The sequence below is a fragment of the Apis cerana genome, linkage group LG1 (assembly GCF_029169275.1).
Source record: "Apis cerana isolate GH-2021 linkage group LG1, AcerK_1.0, whole genome shotgun sequence".
Lineage (NCBI taxonomy): Eukaryota > Metazoa > Arthropoda > Insecta > Hymenoptera > Apidae > Apis > Apis cerana.
In genome coordinates, this window is record NC_083852.1 from 20,573,683 (window position 1) to 20,592,672 (window position 18,990).

General features: G+C 23.3%; 3 protein-coding genes and 1 long non-coding RNA gene across 28 annotated transcripts in view; 3 read left to right on the top strand and 1 right to left on the bottom strand.

Annotated features, from left to right (window-relative positions):
* Positions 1-62: 62 nt before the first annotated feature.
* On the top strand, positions 63-7,042 carry LOC108003216 (trafficking protein particle complex subunit 10). 4 transcript variants are annotated; one of them, XM_017065349.3, is made up of 11 exons: positions 63-205; positions 655-872; positions 975-1,168; positions 1,277-1,472; positions 1,574-1,685; positions 1,769-1,956; positions 2,037-2,255; positions 2,399-3,829; positions 3,971-4,432; positions 4,595-4,916; positions 5,086-7,042. In XM_017065349.3, the coding sequence occupies exons 1-11, from the start codon at positions 127-129 to the stop codon at positions 5,211-5,213; spliced, it is 3,549 nt and encodes a 1,182-aa protein (XP_016920838.1). In that variant the 5' UTR covers positions 63-126; the 3' UTR covers positions 5,214-7,042. The 4 variants fall into 4 exon arrangements, with proteins under 4 accessions (XP_016920838.1, XP_061926819.1, XP_028525213.1 ...); XM_062070835.1 differs by lacking the exon at positions 5,086-7,042 and having other exon boundaries at positions 4,608-4,836; XM_028669412.2 differs by lacking the exon at positions 63-205 and having other exon boundaries at positions 732-872; positions 968-1,168.
* An 11-nt stretch (positions 7,043-7,053) lies between these two features.
* LOC108003200 (H/ACA ribonucleoprotein complex subunit 3) lies at positions 7,054-8,414 on the bottom strand. The gene is made up of 3 exons (XM_017065329.3): positions 7,722-8,414; positions 7,431-7,473; positions 7,054-7,340 (listed from the first exon to the last, which is right to left on the bottom strand). The coding sequence occupies exons 1-3, from the start codon at positions 7,773-7,775 to the stop codon at positions 7,243-7,245; spliced, it is 195 nt and encodes a 64-aa protein (XP_016920818.1). The 5' UTR covers positions 7,776-8,414; the 3' UTR covers positions 7,054-7,242.
* An 84-nt stretch (positions 8,415-8,498) lies between these two features.
* The window catches only part of LOC108003197 (dystrophin, isoforms A/C/F/G/H), a 419,614-nt gene continuing 409,122 nt past the window's right edge, over positions 8,499-18,990 (top strand). For 8 of the 22 annotated variants that reach the window (XM_028669401.2, XM_062070814.1, XM_062070815.1 and 5 more), the window contains exons 1-2: positions 8,508-8,654; positions 9,254-9,344. In XM_028669401.2, the coding sequence (XP_028525202.2) occupies positions 9,254-9,344 (91 nt within the window). In that variant the 5' untranslated portion in view covers positions 8,508-8,654. Of the gene's footprint in view, positions 8,655-9,253; positions 9,345-12,654; positions 13,391-18,990 lie in introns of those variants that run through there. The other 14 variants (XM_062070816.1, XM_062070813.1, XM_062070817.1 and 11 more) reach the window with 6 other exon arrangements.
* On the top strand, positions 13,402-18,748 carry LOC133665643 (uncharacterized). The gene is made up of 3 exons (XR_009828772.1): positions 13,402-14,043; positions 15,695-16,535; positions 16,650-18,748. It is a non-coding gene; the product is annotated as an uncharacterized LOC133665643 (long non-coding RNA).

Here is an 18,990-nt window from a genome sequence, read left to right on the forward strand (position 1 = left end):
ATATTGAAATATTAAATATTTTATTTTAAGATAAACTGAAAAATAATTTTTATATAAAGTAATAAAAGTGACGTAAAATTGTAATGATTAAAAGCAAGTTCGCGAAGCAACTGCCAATCTTTAGAAATGAATTGCAATGGGGGGTCGTCTTTGGGTGGTGAACATAGATCAGATATCTTTATGGATATTAAACCAATTATTACATGTAAGTTAATTAATTAAAATTCTAATTATTTAACCTCTTTCTGATGACACTCTTAAGTATTGTTATTTACATTTTCTATGAACTATCAATTTTCATAATATTTTTCTTTTTTTTTTAATTAATAATATTTATGATATCAAATTATATGTTCAAAGCTATATAATGCACAATAAAAATTTTTGTTACAATTAAAATCTTTTTAATAATTTTACATTTATTATTTTAATGAACATATGTTATTTTAAATAGGTTAACATTTTTTTTATAACAAATATTTTTCTATATATTACAATTTATTTTTATTAAATTGTTATTAAATATATTATAGTTTTTTATTTTAATTATACTCATTAAATAATACATATTATACAATACATAATGAAACTTTTTATAATTTTTATTTATATTATTTTAATTTATTCTATTTATTTTTATTATTTTTAATATAGATGCAGGAGATGATAAATTATTTTCTACATTGGAAAATAGTTTACTTCAAGCCATATCTGCTGATATGGTAGAATGGCGTAGATCATTTAGTAGACCAATTAAACAAGTTAAATTAGGAGCAACATTTTTGCCATTTTCCAAAGATGTTTTACCAACTGAGAAAGATTGGCATCTTATAAAACAGCCAATATTTCATATTTATTGGACTGAATGTTCTGTAAGTAGATTATTATAATTTTTTAAATATTTTATAAGTAAAATTTTTTTATACTTAGATATTTGTTTCATATTTTTCTCATTATTGATATTGAGATTACAGGATGTAGATACTTATAAATCAAATATCAGGGAAGATATAGATAATTGGTTGAAGATATTAACACAATATCACATTCAAGATTGGATGATTATTATAGTAGAAACTTATGATATAAAAAAAACTAATAAATTATTACCAAGAACAACAGTTCTAGATAAAATTCGTAGTGATTTTGCAGCAAAGAATGGTGATAGGTGAAGTAATAATTAATTGATAAATATTTAATAAACATATTTCATATATTATTTTTTTTTATTGTATATGTTATATATTTATTATTTCATGTCAAATGTATTTTGTAGATGTTGTGCTGTTATAAATCCAATAAAATCAGAAATGCGATCAGCTGAATCATGGAGAAGTTTAATTAACCGTATACGTTATTTAATGCTTGTTGCATATGATAAAAGATTATCTCATTTTGAAGACATTATTAGAGAACAAAGAGAAAATAGAAATCATCCAAATTGGAATTTCTGTCATTATTTCTTATTACAGGTAAATTAAGATTTATATTTTTAATGATTATTTTTGTATTTTATGATATATAATTTTCAATTATAATTCAATTATAATTCAATTATAATTCATTTTTTCAGGAAGAGCTTGCATTTGTTTTACAAATGTTAGGATTATATGATGAAGCATTAGTACAGTATGATGAATTGGATGCTCTTTTTACACAATTTGTTCTTAATTCCAATGTAGGAGGTATATTATTTTCATTGTTTTTTTATTATTATCTTTTTATTATATATAATTGTAAAATTAATTTATTATTTAAAAATTTATAGATACACCAATTTGGTTAAATTTATTTCAAACTCCATTAAACAATTGGGGTGGTGTTAATTTAAGTAATGGTATAAATCATCATTTAAGAAATCTTTTGGCTGAATGTAAAGCATCATTATTAGATCTTAGAAGTTACTTATTCAGTAGACAGTGTGCCATGTTATTATCACTTAACAAACCATGGGAAGTAAGTGTAAAATAAAATTTTTATTCACAAAAAGCTTGATTTTATTATGAATATAAATATATAACTATAATTCAATTTAGGTTGCGCAAAGGTGCTTATCATTTGTTCATAATACATTAAGCGAATTACGTATATTAGAAGTTCAACGACCTGAAGGGTCTATTGAATGTTGGTCTTTTCTTTGTGCATTAGAAGTATTGCAAGCTTGTCAATTATCATCTTATAATATCGATAATAATCAACAATTGGATCTTTGCTCCTTACATACAGCTAGTTTATGGGCTCTTGCTAGAGATAAAGTAAGTTGCTAGAAGTATATATAATTATATAATTTTTTTAATTATAAATTTCAAATAAATATTAGTTTATAAAATTATATTTTTTATATAAATTTTATTTCAATATTAACTACATAATTAATCTTTATTATAATTTATTTTAGTTGGGAAATTTAGGAAAATTATGTGGATTAATGCCAGGAAATGAACCATCTAGTGAACAGTTACATACAGTTGTTTATTTAATAGCTGGTATGGGAGATTCTGAATCACATTTAGAGGGTAAATTAACACCTACTGATAAATTAAAAGAAGCACTTTCATCAAAAGAAGCATTTAAAAAACAATATCTTGAACATGCTGAATTGGCTATGGGTACCTATAAACATGTAGGTCGAATTCGATCAGCCAGATTAATTGGGAAAGAATTAGCTCAATTTTATAGTGAGCTTGGGGAGAACCAAAAAGCTGTTGCATTTTTATCAGATGCTTTAAAAACATACACTGATGAAGGTTGGAGTCATTTAGGAGCTCAAACTCAACTTGAATTGGCGCAATGCTACAAAAGAATGGATGATGTTGAGAAATATACAAAAATATGTGCTGCAATTGCTAGTTTAGATGTATTACATATTACTGTGCGAAATACTTATTTTGAAGAAATGTTTGGATATATGAAAATGATCTCATCCCCACAACCTTTATTCATAGAATTTGGATGTGCTTTTGTGATACATAGTATGGAAATTAAAGTGATGGATAAAATTGTTCAAGACTGTGTAGTTAATATTGAAATAAATATACAAAGTTTATTTCCTAGAGAAGTAAATTGCACTAAAGCATCTATATCTGTTGAAGAAATTCAAAAACCTTTAATATCTAATAAAAAAAAAGGTTCAAAATTAACACCTGAACCATTAATACCGTTGTTATCAAAATGTACTTTAGAAGATATGAAACCATTTGATCCAACTTTACTTCAATTACAAGTATATTCATATTTAGATTATAAAGAAGATAAAAGTCTCGGATCAGCTAGTGTTATACACAGAAACACTAAGCCTATTGTAAGACGTTCTGATAGTACAAAACATAGAAAACCATCTATAAATGCAAAAGGTGATTTTAGCAAAGCATTATTATGTAATGAATTTATTATAAAACCAGGTATAAACACATTTACATTAACTAGACGTGTTGATCAACCTGGTTTTTATAAAGTTGGTCAAATATCATTAGTTATTGAAGAAAAATTGGAATTTTTATCTCCTATTTTAAATCCTCGATTGTGTTACGAAGTAGCTAAAACTCAACCTATAATTTCCATGAAATGTGGTAGAGATTTATTGGCAGGTCTTATTCAAGATATAGAACTAGTTATTATGAGTGGAAGTATAAAAATAACAAAGGAAATGAAACTTAAATTACGTACGTCTAGGGGATTAATAATAAAAGTTGATAGCTCTCAAGAAATAATGTCTAAAGAACTAGAAATATCACTGCCACTTTGTGAGCCATTTCAAACAATACAATTAAAATTTAAAGTTTTAGCTGAATTACCACCAAAGAAAGATTCATTATCAATAGAACATAAGGTACTTTTTTTATATATTTATATATTTGTATTATTTTAATGATCAAAATTATGTATATATTATAAAAAAATTATATGTATAAAAGAAGAAAATATTTATAAATATTTATATACTTTTTATTTGTATATTATATTTTTATAGTTGAATATACAATGTCCATGGGGTTTAGAAGAAAGCATTCCTTTACATTTTGGTCCACCACTTATGTCAAATATGAAACTTCATACAGCAAAGCAAAGAAAATTTCTTCAAATAATTGTAACAGGATTAACAAATCATCTTCTACAATTAATTGAGCCAGAATTAACAACAGTAACATCAATAGATGTTAATTTTAAAAGTTTAAATCCTATTGCTGGTCAAAGATTAATAATAGGTAATGGGATAAATGTATCATTTATGTGGGAACTTGAAATTGGTAAAGACGAAAAGTCTTTGATGCCAATTAAGACTGATTTTCGTGTAAAATATATATCAATCAATGATACTGAAAATCTGAATGATTCACATACTAATGATGATCCTTTGCAAATTCATAATTTACAAAGAATGGAAAAAGCATCCAGTCTCTACAGATGCAATTTCGATATTACAGATTATGTGGTAAGGGTATAATTATTTGATTTTCTGTTTAATGCATAAATTAGTAAATTTATAATTTATGTAAAAATTTCTTTAATTGATAATTTAATTAAGTATAAAATATAAAATTTATTTTAAAAATATTTCAAAAAGGTGAGTTTCTATTTATAATATCATTTCCAGACTTTATTTACAGTGTCTTCAAAAGTTGAAGCAGCTGGAAATGGAGGTGAATTTTGTCGTGCTGGTAGCATGTGCCATCTTTATCTTACAGTAACACGTATGTTACCTAGTCCAAATCCAAATCCTTCACCACAATTAATGTATGAAGTTCTTGCTGATCAAGCTATGTGGGCTGTGTGTGGTCGTACTGCTGGTATTGTGTCTTTGGAAGTATTAGAAAAACAAAGTGTCACATTAGACGTGATGCCATTAACTAGTGGTTATTTACCTCTTCCTATTGTTAGATTGTCTCGATATATTCCTGCACCAGAATCAAAAAGTGGTAAGTGTTATAATATATAATATATAATATATTAAAATTTATATAATAAAATTTAATATATATATTTATATATAATACATAATATATTATACATATTAATATAATTTTTAATTTTTAATTTTTATATTTTTATAAATTTATATCGCAAACATTTATTAATTTTTTTAAGATATGATTCGTAAAAGTGAAATAGTTTCTAGTTCAAGACTAGAACCATTTAGTCCTGGTCAAGTTTACAATGCTAGTAAAGCACAGCAAGTTCATGTTTTACCAGCTGCACCTTCAGAAGCAAATTGAATGCAGATATTGGTATTAAAAATGTATAATACATCTATGGCATTATTAAGTGCAAATTGTATGTATATTTATCAAGTCAGTTTCTATGTTATTTGGTATATTTTTATATAATACTGAGTAATATTATTATTATTAATTTATTATTCATTACTATATTAAGCTTGTTTATGTTTTTTTATTTTTTATTTTTTTAATTGAAATTTGAGTTTTGGACAAACAGAATTTATATATATTGTTTGAAATTGTATGTTTATATAATGTTTGTTCAAAAATCAAATTTTAATATGCATCACTGTACATTTATATAATAAGAAATTATAAACTTAAGTTCTGCCATTAAAAAGCAGAGAAAAAATATGACAATATTTGAATAGTAAGTCAAATTCCAAAGTTTTTTAGTTCTGTAATACAATAACTATAATATGATCTTTTTTTCATGTAATAATGTGATTTATATTTTAGCAAACTTATTAAATAATGTTAATTTTCTAATATTGTTATGTAGTTCATATATAATATTCAATCAATATATTTTCTTATTCAATTTAATTTAAAATAAATTATAAAAAATTTATTATTTTTAATATATGTACTTATAATTTTTTTATTATGTACATATAGCATAATTATCTTAAATTGTTTTCTTTATTTTTTAAATATTTGATTTTTGATTGATGAATGATTTTTATGACTTAAATTTATGATAAAATATTCATGATAATATTTGATTTTGAAATTCTTAGAAATTATTGTAATTGTAAAATGATTGAATATTTTTTTGTTGAGTACAATTCTGTAAAATCTGTATAAAAGTTGATCAAGAATATACTCAATATTGAATAAGGACTTGAAATTATACATAGTTTGTATAATATAAACAATATAAAAATATCAAGAAAAAATAATTAACATCTCAAGAATAAGGATGTTGTGTTCTATAATAAATATTTGTGAAAAATGTAAGTATATGTAAGTATATATAAAAAGAACAAGAAATATTAATAATATAAACATTATTTATATTATATTTAGTTTTTAGTTTCATTGTTCAAAATATAAATATTGCAAAAGGTATCGTTATATTGCCATGTTAATTAAGAAATTGCCTTTTGATTTAATAAATATTTCCATTTACCATGTAAATAAGATAATTATTGTAATACTCAATATAATATTTATATGTTAGAAAATGTTAAAATTCGGCATTTATATAATATAAAATAATATTTTCCAATGATATAAAATGTATTTAAATATATATAAAAATATCATGGAAAACTTTATTTCTATATTATTTATTAATTAATAGATAGATATAAAACATTATGGATAAATCAATAGATATATATTAAATTTATTTGAAATTAAATCAATATGTATATTTTTAATTATTTTTAATGCAAAATATTAAATTTCATTTTTATATGACAAAAATGAAGATGCAAACAGCGATCAAACAGATCAATTGTGTATCTATTATTATTTTGCATTTTAAATTTAACATAACATAGATAATGAAAATTGTAATATTATAAATTATTAATACAAGTTCAAGTTTGTATTAATAATTTTATTGTATCTATATAATCCAGAAAAATTTTAATTTGTTTAATAATATAAGCAATTATTCATAAAATTCTAAAATATTTCTGACATAATGTTAAGATTACGAAAATATTAGTTTTATGTAATTCCAAGATTATTTGATAAAATTGTATCCTACTCAAAATAATTACATATTGTATAATAAATTAAAATATAATTTTTATTTTTTATATGTACATGTTAAGATGAATTAAATTCTGAATAAACAATTTTATTAAATAAAATGAATGATTAATTCATTACATATAAAATATTTATTGCATTTCAAATATAATTTATATTAAATACAGATAAAATGATATTTAAATTATTAAACAGAGAAGTTATAAATAAAAGTTAAACCTTTTATGTAATATTTATAATTATGATATCATTTACATATAATATATAAATATATGATTACATATAAAATTATGTATAAATATTAATAAGTAGGTGCTGGTTGTTGTGTGAGTAACAAACCAAATCTTCTTTTTAATGTTATTCTTTCTCTTGAGTATTTATCTTCTGGAGAAAATCGAGCTGTAATCATTTTATTATTATTATTATTATATATTTTATGAAATATTAAATTATTTCATGATTTTATAAAATAAAATAAAATCTATTTACCTGGATGAGCTGATAATGTCGGTTTTCCATTTGGATCAATTTTCTATGAAACAAAAATATATATATATATATATATAAATAAAATAAAATATAAGGTTATGAATATAAGGTTAGTATAATAAGTAAATATAAGGTTAGTATAAAAGATAGTATAAATATTATACTAAAAATTTAATGTTTTCATTTGATAAAAGAGCATAATATATAAATACAGAAAAGAAATTCATTTTGGATTTCAGTAATAAATATATATAAAAATTTACAATAAAAAATATATTTCATATTTATTACCTTTAATGTGTATACTCGATTTCCATCTTCATTTAAATAATACATTAAATACATTTTTGTATTTTAATTTTTACTTAAATTTGTATAACTTGTGTTTTATATGTCTTTAATTTCAGCCTCGTGGTTAATGGTTTTTTCTATATAATTTTGACGCATGCGTAGAATGACTTGAAAATAACTGAATGACTTGATCGATTACGCAGATCGATTTATGCGATTTTAAATTTAAAAACTTTTAATAAAAAGAATCAAATTAAGATAATTTGATTTAAAATTAATCTTTATTTTAATAACAATTTTTTAAAATAAAGATTAATTTTAAATTTAAATAAAGCCTATTTAACAATATAAATATAAACTATAATTTTAATGATTAAATTTTATATTTCATAAATTACTATTTAAGATAATATTTTTTCATATGTATTTTTATCAAATTATTTTTATCAAATTATTTTAATTTTCAGTAAATTTTTTATTTATTTTATTTATTATTTACGAATTGTTATAAAATTTTGATTTCAAACAATTCATAACAATTTTATATTATATTTAATTTTAATTTTAATTATGTTGATATTATACATTTTAAATGAATTAATAGTGAATAATATTCTTTTTATTAACAGAGAAGAATTTAAATGTGATTCGTACTTGTGTTTCGTGGACGAAAGCTCTCGTTCACACATGCAACTAACAGATCCGTGGGTGTAAAAGTTCTGACAATTCTTCTTACCAAAGTCGACATTCAAACACGCATGGCCGATGTGACGAACCGTCAGATAGTCACAATATAGAGTGTTACTTCCGTTGACAAGTAAATCATTGTCAGTGTGAAACGAGTATTGCCCGTAACAGTATATTTAGTCGTAGTTTTAATCATAATTCTCGTTTTTACAAACATTTTTCTAATGTTTCTTGACGATATTTAAGGTATTTATATGTGTATTGTTTATAAATTCATGTTCATAGAACGATAATTTACGATTTAATTTGCTATTGCTATATTTAATCATTAATATCTAATTATTGATACGCATATCGTATTAATTTCACTTATAAAAACTTTATCAATTTGAACAGTGAAATTCAAAAACTGAATTGAAAAAAATTTTTTTAAATATAATTTTTATACGAGAAATTTTATTTATTTGATTTTATATATTGATTTTATTATCATCTTTTATTTTTAATAATTTATTCAACATAGTAAGAAGAAATTAAAATATATATTTATTATAAAAAAAACTATTGAAATATTTTAACTCATAAAAAATTATATTTACTTAAGATTGAAGTTATATTTGAGAAACTTTACTTAAATTGTATTATCTATAGACATTTTATCCGTAAAAAATAATCATATATTGATATTGATATATTGATTAAAACTAATGTGAAATACTGATTTTGATTGTATATTGTATTAATGTATATTGTATGAATTATAATGTTATATATAAAAAATTTTATTTCATTATAAACAAAATTTTTTTTTCTAAACATTCATAACAAAAATTGTATTTTTATAGATGCAACCAAGAAAAATTCGTTGGATTATTCAAATTGAAGAAAATCCATGGCAAGGTGAGAGCGTTGAGGAGCAAATTTCTTGCATTAAAGGTAATATTAATTTAAAAATTCACAAAATATATATAATTTACATTTATGTATATATATAAAAAACAAAAATTTTGTATAATACAAAATTTTTTATAGTTTCATAATTTGATAAATAAATAAACAAAATAAATTTATTTATATAAATTATTAAAGGATTCATTAAAAAAATAAAACAAAGTGTAAAGCACTTTATTTCATAATATCGTTAAAGCACACATGCTTTTCATTCATTTGCTAGGAAAGCATATTGGCGCTATATGTCATTTACGTAATTATAAATAGCAGTGATCAACACGATCACGTTTCATTCCACGTTTTACCTTGATCTGTAATATAAAAATATATAATAAAAAAAAAATCATTACATACATATACATAGATAGTTTTTTCTAATTAATATAATGATCGAATTATAAATTCATTTAAAAAGTTTTTCAAATAAAAATTAATGTGATATTATTATTATAAATAAAAACTAATAAAAATATATTCAAAAGAAATCTTATGTATGTAATCATGTTTTAACATTATATATTTTTATGAATTATATAAATTATATCATCTTTCTTATGTGATTTAAGTAGAGTAACATAATATCATTGATGATGTGGACTATCATTTGATGAAATTTCAATTTATTAATTACAAGAATATCTTGAATTATATCTCTAAACATTCAATATATAATTTAATAATTTAATATTAATAATAATAATATTTCTATAATAATTATTAACAATAATATAGTTCTATTATTGTTATATAATATTATATATAATATTAACAATAATATTAACAATAATAATAGACAATAATGATCTCAATTATTTAATTATACTTCAAAAAATATCGATAAAGATCAAGATCTTCAAATTTGTTTTTATTTATTTTATCTTGCTATTTTTATTTTTGCTTTTTATCTTCCTTATAAGAAATATAATTATTTCGTATTTATAAAATAAGTATATTTTATTAACGAAATAAAAATAAATTTAATTAATTTTTCAATAATTCTTACTTTTCTCATTTAAGTTGTTTAAAATAGCAAAATATATAAAATATTATTCATTTATTTATACAATTTAAATAATATATATCTCATTAATATATATCTCATATAATTTTCAATATTGATAAAAATTTTCTTTTTTCATTTTCCCTACTCATAATTTGCATATGATGATATTTTTAGAATATTTTTAGAATGTGATATTTCTGATTAATTCCTTTTTGTGTAGGAATAGCAGAAAATCTATATAAACTCTATATAAAATCCAATATTTTAATTGCAAACTGTTAATTTTTTTTTTATATTAAAAAATTTAAAATATTTCGGGATTATTTTTTTTAAATACGAAAATGAAGATTATATAATGTTTTTAAATCAAATATAGCTATGTTTAATTTTATATATGTGTTAATATGACATCAAAATTATTTTTCGATATTCAAATAAATTTAATATTTGATGCGTCGGCGCTAACTTCCAGAAAGAAGATCGCCTACGAGGTAAGCTTCTTAACCTTGCAGTATCGCGATAGACTGCATTGAAAGAGGTTCTTTACGAAATTCGTGCAATTATATTTTGTCATTTTATTTATAAGAATTTCATTTATCCAGATTCAATTATGAATTTATTAATAATTTATCTTCAATAAAATGTTCAATTTAAACTTCATGAAATTAATAAATTTTTAAAAACTAAACTACATAAAGTTAATACATTTTTAAAAAATGTAATAAACTGTAAAAATTGAATATATTATTTATTAAAATGATATAATATTTATTAAAACTATAATAAAATATTATTATAGTAATTTTTAATAATTTGATTATAAATATTGAAAATTTGATTTATGATACTCTTCAAATTTTATAAAAAAATGAATTATAGTGTATAATTTATACAAATAAAACAATTGAATATTTTAGCATAATTATTAATAAGAATTCTTATATTGAATTAAAATATAATTTTCAATATTATAAAAGAAAGTGTGATTTGTTTTACGTAGTGCATAGTTATAATATATAATATATAATGAATTCAATAATCATGTTTGTGTCATAAATTGTGTGTTTTAAAATATATATGTGTAAGATATTTTCTGTGATTTTAAATGCAAATACAAGCGGGAAGAAATATGGATGATGATATTTGTAAGTATATTATAAAATTGAATAATAAAATTGAATAATTAATTTGTTTGTATTACCATAAAAAATTTTTATTGTCATTTTATTATTTAAAAAAATCATGATAGATATACATGATTATATTGTACAGATTAAATGAATAATATATATACATATCTATATATATACATATATATATCTAAAATTGAACAAATTCGAAGAAGAAAAGACGACGCTGTGGGAGGTCTCTAATGTAAAGATGTAAATGCATTTCTTAGAATTGCACTAATCTTATTACATATCGATTTTGTCTAATTTTTAGAGTATGAATTATGGAAAATACATTTATTAAAATACATATAACGATTGATCTTAAAATTAAAATAATTATTAAAACATTTATATTTATATTAATTTAATTTATTTTATTAAACTTATTCAGATTATGTTACAGATTATTATTTCTAATCTTGTAATACTAATTTTAATAATATTTATACGAAAAATTATTTGTGAGATGACAATAAATAAAATTTAAAATTTTTATTGACCTATACGATTCACCTCTTTCTACCTGTTCCATTCTAATGTTCCATGTGAGAGAGACTACTTCTTTCGATTTCTGAGATCCTGTTTACCTGTGATACATTGGGCCTTATGGTTTGCGAGAAAGAGCTTGGGGGCCTGTTTCAGTATTTGTAGATTATAATTTTTTTATCTTCATGAAACTTAAAATTATAATCAATTTTTTATAGTACGGTAAAGGCAAATTTTTGATAAATTATTGATTGACATTTATTAATTTTCTATAAGCTATATCAATATATTTATCATATAATTATATGTATGCTATTTACATATTTTATAAATGCAATGTTAAGTGTAATAATAAATAATAATAAATAAATTAATAAATAAATTATTAAATAATTTTAATTTATTTTAATTAACTAATTGGATTCAAATTTTTAACATTCCTTTCATTATATTGTTTTGTTATGTGAACAATAAATAAAATCCCACGATATGTTAGGGAAAGGAAGAACCATTCAAAAATAAAGGAAAGAATAAAATAATCTATAGAAAGAAGTGAGACAAAAAGATAGTATACATTGCTAGAGGGCAGGTAAAAGAGGGGGAAGTTGGGCCTTACTTGCCTGAACTCCGAGGTTGCCAGTTTGCTCGAGACTCGGCTGGTGTGTAGTTCGTTCGGCGGTTTATTGACGTTCGTATGAAAGTAAGAACGTCTGTATTTTTTCCTTTTACATTTTTGACTTACGAATTAGCTATTATTTTTTTCATCTCAATATCATTAAATATTTTTGTTTCTTTATCTCTCTTGCCGTATTCGATGTTTGTTCTTCGCATGAAAAAGCAACGATACTGTGACTTCACATATAAGTTCCAATCGCATCAAAGATTGTAAACGCATAAAAAAAACGCCATCGTTAGTGGGAATAAGATAAACAAGGAAGAGAGATAAAAAGAAAGAGAATGTGAGAAAAAAAGAAAGAGTGCACGAGAAAAAGAGAGAGAAAGTTAAAAGTTCATGTGTGTAAGTGACGATGTATTTGCGCATACGGGTGCAGTGGTCTTCTTGACAGTGTAGAATCAACAAGTGTCGCGTAAGGATCGCTGTTGTCGCGCGTTGTGCGCGCACGATTCTAACCTCATCATCGAAATCGGTTCGAAATTCGGTTCTATTCATTTTATAGTTAACAATTGTTATTATTCCCAGTATTAGTTTTTTATTCTTATATAGTGGAATTTGTGATAACTTGTATTTAGCATAATCGTAATCGATGTGATATTTTGTGCTTTTCACTAACGTGCCCTTGGATATTGTTACGTCGCCGATTCAGTGACTGCGTCTCTACAAAGTCTCAAGATGGAAGTCGTTTACATAGGTATGTCAGTCCGCAATTATGATTTTATTGTACGGAATCTTTCGAATATTTTTACTTTTGATTGTCTTTTACGTTAAAGATTAATATCTTAATTTATTTTTATTTTTTTGATTATATCTTATATGTCATATAATATCTTGATATCTTGATATTAGTTAAGAATTGCCTGGTATTAAAAAATTTATTTGAAAATAAGAAAGCCGGTAAGAAAGTAAGAAATTTATTTGAAAGTAAATTGTTTATCTCGATTTTCTTTTAAATTTAGCTTATGTTAAGCTATATTCAAGAATATATATTAAAGAACAATTAAAAATTTAACACTAAATATTAATAATCAATTTGTTAGGATTAATTTTATATTATTTACACATATTATAATTTGAATAATATTTTTCATATTTACATACATTTGATAATTTTAATATGTTATATATATATATATATATAAAATATTATATATAAAATATTATAACTAAATTATTTCATTATTTATATATATATTTTTTTATTTTCATCATCAGTAGGTAATGAGGTTATCTGTATTTTTTATCTAATCGATGAAATATTTATTCAGCGTATGTGCAAAATGCATATATATTATATGAAGAAAGAGGTATGGAACACGTGTATGTCAAGAATGATAACTGGACTACGTAAGTGGTGTCATTTAGATTAGAATGCGTGCTTTATGTAGTATTAAATTCGATGAACTTATATTGTATACGTATCTACTATTCATAAAATACGAAAATTGGAATTTATTTTGAGAAAACTACATACATATCATTTAATTCAATTATATTTTCAAAAATGTAATTTTAAAATTTTTAATTTGATTAATTTTCATAATTTGATTTTTACGTATTTGTTTTCTTTTATAATAGTAAAAAAATTAACCTTTATATTGCATTAAATATACCGCAGACATTATAATAGGTTAATATGTGTTTATCGACAGAATTTCTAATTACTAGGTATGAGAACAATGGGGTATTCTTGAAGAAAAGACTGAAATCTCATTCGTTAAATAATTCGCGTAAAATTGATTGTATTAATTGACTTATTAACGCATAAACGATTATATGATTGTCACGGTAATTAGAAGGCGTAATTTCATTTTCTACCTGCTTAATTTTATTATGATGTAGTAGTACGAATCATCGTTGATGTAATAATTGTAATAACTCGTTTCTGATAATTCCGAAACTCACTGTTCAATTTTCATCATAAATTCAAAATTCAAATCATAAATTTGTTAAAATAATAGATTCTTTGTTTTCTTCATTTCAATGAATCTATTTTAGCGATAGACAAAAATTATATATCTTTAATAGAAATATCAGTTCGTATATTCATTTCTCGTATAAAGGTAAATAATAAATTGTAAAAATATGAATAATAAATTATGAGTTGAATATGAAAAAAACTTATGATTCTATTTGTTATCATGTGAATTATTTTTTAATATTACATAATTTTTAAAATATTTTTACTATCAATCTATATATTGTATCATATTAAACTCAAGATATTTATCAAAAATTATAATTTTATAATGCAAGTTTTATTTAAAATTTCCATGATAAATTTTGATTTAATTCAATTGGTTCTAAATCACAAAAATATCTCAAGAGTATATTCTATAAATCTTATATTATAATTTATATATATAATTTATGTCTTAAATTTATAATTTATTAAAGAAAAATAAATGACTTATAGAAATATGAATAAATATGTACAATTAAACAACTAAATGTAATCTTTTATATATGGTATTAATATGAATTCATAATACTAAATACTTTATTACATTATATCTATAAAATAAATCGATAATTTTAAAATGGATTAATTTGACATAACTTATGTAATTGATACAGGTTACGATTAATTGCTTCCGTATTCAAATGTTATAATATTCTATTAATATAAATTTTTATAATTTTTATAATATTCTATTAATTAGCATTTAATATGCGATATGTGTACATTAATATTGCTGATTTAAATTAAAATTTAAATGTAAATTCTTATCATTTTTTTATACATTTTTTTAAAATATTAGACATCAAACATATTTATTAAATGCATTCATTATTAATATAATTTTTATATATCAGACCTATTAAAAGATCTATTCTATTATATTTTTTTTTCAATTTGAATGAATACGATTAATTATAATGATATAACTAATATAGATAAAAATAATTTTCGTTAAGTTATTATATTTCATTAAAAAAATCAAGTGACATTATTTAATTTTATATATACATATAATATAAAATATTTCATTCATAGGTAGATGCTGAATTACATATTTATATGCTGAATTCAATACAGAACAGAAGAAAAGTATATTTTTACGTCGATTATATTGAGAGATGACTGAAAATATACGCTGAATTGAACACATTAAATACTAGGATGCTAGTGTGAACATTACGCGATCCCATCAATTCATTTGACCTGTGAACTTCAGATGATGGTGCGTTAGGGCCAACGACACGCGTTCCAAGTATACGCACCAGAGAAGATGCAATCTTCGTGGTTGGTAGTTCTCGTTTCATTGTCATCTCGTTTAAACAATTATTCTCTATATTGACAGTTATCCTAGGCAGTTAGCTTGTTTGCAAAGTGCACGTAGTGTTCTACTTGCTTTCAAGCTAGTGTCGATCAATGAAAAGGCGACACTGAATAGTTTATAGTCGAAAAGCATTTAAAAGCTTTGCGACTTTTAAGCCTTTAAGTTTGTATATAAAGAATAGACACGCAAAGTGTGTTTGAATGAATATATTGTTGGCCTAGATACAGTTTTCCCGCCTTTTTGTAGCTATTATACATAATTAATTCTCACCACTCTTTTTTAAGTATAAAATATGTTTCCTTGATATTATTTTTTATTTTTTAGATGCAGTGTGATAGTAAAAGAATAGAAACATCGATTGACATATCTTCATAGTTAGTGAAGAAAATAATCATGAGATTGCGACTTCTTACAACTGTTTTCAAGTTCTATTATGAAATTACAAACATTAATCGTAACTACTATGTTAAGTAAGGATATTTATAGACCAGTTTTCTGTCTTGCGCAAAGAATTAAGAGTTCCTCGACCGCCAGAATGTTTACGACAAAATTAAGGTAATTTATCGTAAAACGACGACGCGCAACCTCTTTCTGTACGGTTAGGTTTTCATTACATTTTTCGGATCTTTCTCTCTTCATTTTCTCGATATTTGCATCTTTTTAATGAAGAGGCGACATCGAGTGGTTTTGAGCATCTTGTTCAAAGGCTTTTTCGATGCTTAACGATCTAGCTAAAAAGAGAAAGAATAAGGGACAAAGTAAGGCGAACGTTCAAAGAAGAAAAAAGGGAGAGAATCAGGTTCAAGATCGTTAATTCCGACATTGCCGAGGCAGTTGGTGCATTCAAGAATGATGCGTAAGAGCTCCCGCTCGACGTAGAATCATGACTCGATCTCGATACGTATAATTCTCCAAGAGATTCGAGCTTGAATATAAAGATACCTGTACGGAGAGCATTTCTCTTGCAAGTAGTAGTTGACTCGCGAAAAATGCTACGTCCTTGAGGTAACTGATACTCGAGATCGTGCTGTGACAGCGATATTGCAAACCTAGTGCACTATCGATGGCGTAATGGTTATATATACTGATATAATCAAAAGATTGCTATGATTGTAAATGTAGATATTTCTTTATCTAAAGACTTATTTACATCTTATTTTTTCTTTTTCTTTTTCTTTTAATTACTATATAATATAATTAAAAATCAAGCTTTGAAATATATCATTTTTATAGATTATAGAGTCAATACAAAGAAATAATATATAATCATTCTTATTTGATTCACGAAAAAAATGACTCATAAGCGCTTTTGTAAACGATAAAACGCAAACGATAAAAAATCCAAGGTTTCTTTTTAGAAAGTTGGATAGGTGTCAGTACAACGACATTACTCGTGAAATATTTGTTTCGTTGATTTACTCTAATGAATGTGCTTATAGTGGAGAAGAGAGCGCGTTAGCGCGCATTTAGCTAAGTTTAGCGGTGGTTTCAGATGGCTGGCACTGTTTTCTCGGCGATGTATTATCGAGGCGTTAACAGCATTACGCGCTTCGAACTTGCGGTTCGTTCAACCCTTGTAATCGCGAAAGGGTAGATCGTAGCAATTGTTGCAGGTTTAAAAATCATTCGAGCAAGAATATCGAAATTTGTATTTAAATCAAATCAAATATTCGTTTATATAGACACAAATCCACTTAAAAATTAAACGATATATTTATATGTTCTATAATTTTATTCCATTTTTCCATAATGAAGTTTCAGCATTTATCAAAAGCTATGATTAATTTTATGTGATGTGTATATTTCATTTAATAACGGCGTATGCAATATTTTCTCGCATACTTCATACTTGACCATCACTGTTTACATTAGTTGCTTTGAAAGTGAACCAGCAGATGTGCATGTGCGTATAAACACTTGAATCCAGCTTTGGGTTCCAGAAGACGTTAAGGGAATTTCGTTACAGATAGTTTGTACGACATGTGAATACAACTGTTTCGTTTCTTGTAACTTCGATACATTCGATCCGATATAGATTGATAATATATAGATTGCGATAGTTCAAAAATCAATAGATTTGAGAATGATTTGACATAATAATGTAATAGTTCCATGGATCAGATGTATACTACTAATTGATTTCCTGTATTTTAGTGTTACAGTGATATATAGAACTATATTGTGCGAAATGTCGAATCATAAATATATAGTTTATATAGTTTCTATCTGATATGAATTAAAACGATTTCATTGCCTTCTTCAAACAACATTCTACGAAAATTTGATTTATATTTATCAATGTTACATATCAATCTTGCGATTTGAATAAATTATCTCATTATTAGTGTAAATTTAGATACAGTGTTTAAGTAGATGAATTGCATTTTGATGAATTGCAACTATGTTTCTAATATCAATTTAATTCTAATATTAATCTGACAAGGAAATATTTGATATCGATTAAGATTAAAACGACAATAAGTATTCGCGAATGTTAAGATTCACATTTTCCGTTTGATACTACGAAAGCTGAATGACCTCGGCTTTGAAATTCCGTTATATTCATCATGTGCAATCATCTCTAAACTTGTCGTCTATCATATATCTTCTTGTAAATAATGATTAAAAATACAATTCATTCGAATTATATATAAGAAATATCTTTTTAAAATTCATAAGAAACTTATAATTATATATAAATAGAATGAATTTCAAATCCTGTGTTAAAATATTGGAATAGAAAAATATATAGATATATATATTCTAAACATTCAATCGATAATCTTTGTTGGCATTGTACAGTTTAAATAACTTCCAGAAACGATAGAAATTGTTCGCAACCGGACTCTAACCGATTTCTAGCCGTGAATCATCATCATCCGTTGTAAGTCGAGTTTCCAAGTGAGAAGATATTTTTAAACAACAAGTTAACTCATCCTCCCAAGTTAACGAGTAAATACCATCCTATTAGTAGCATGGCTAACGTGTATCGCTATCGAACAATCGTTCT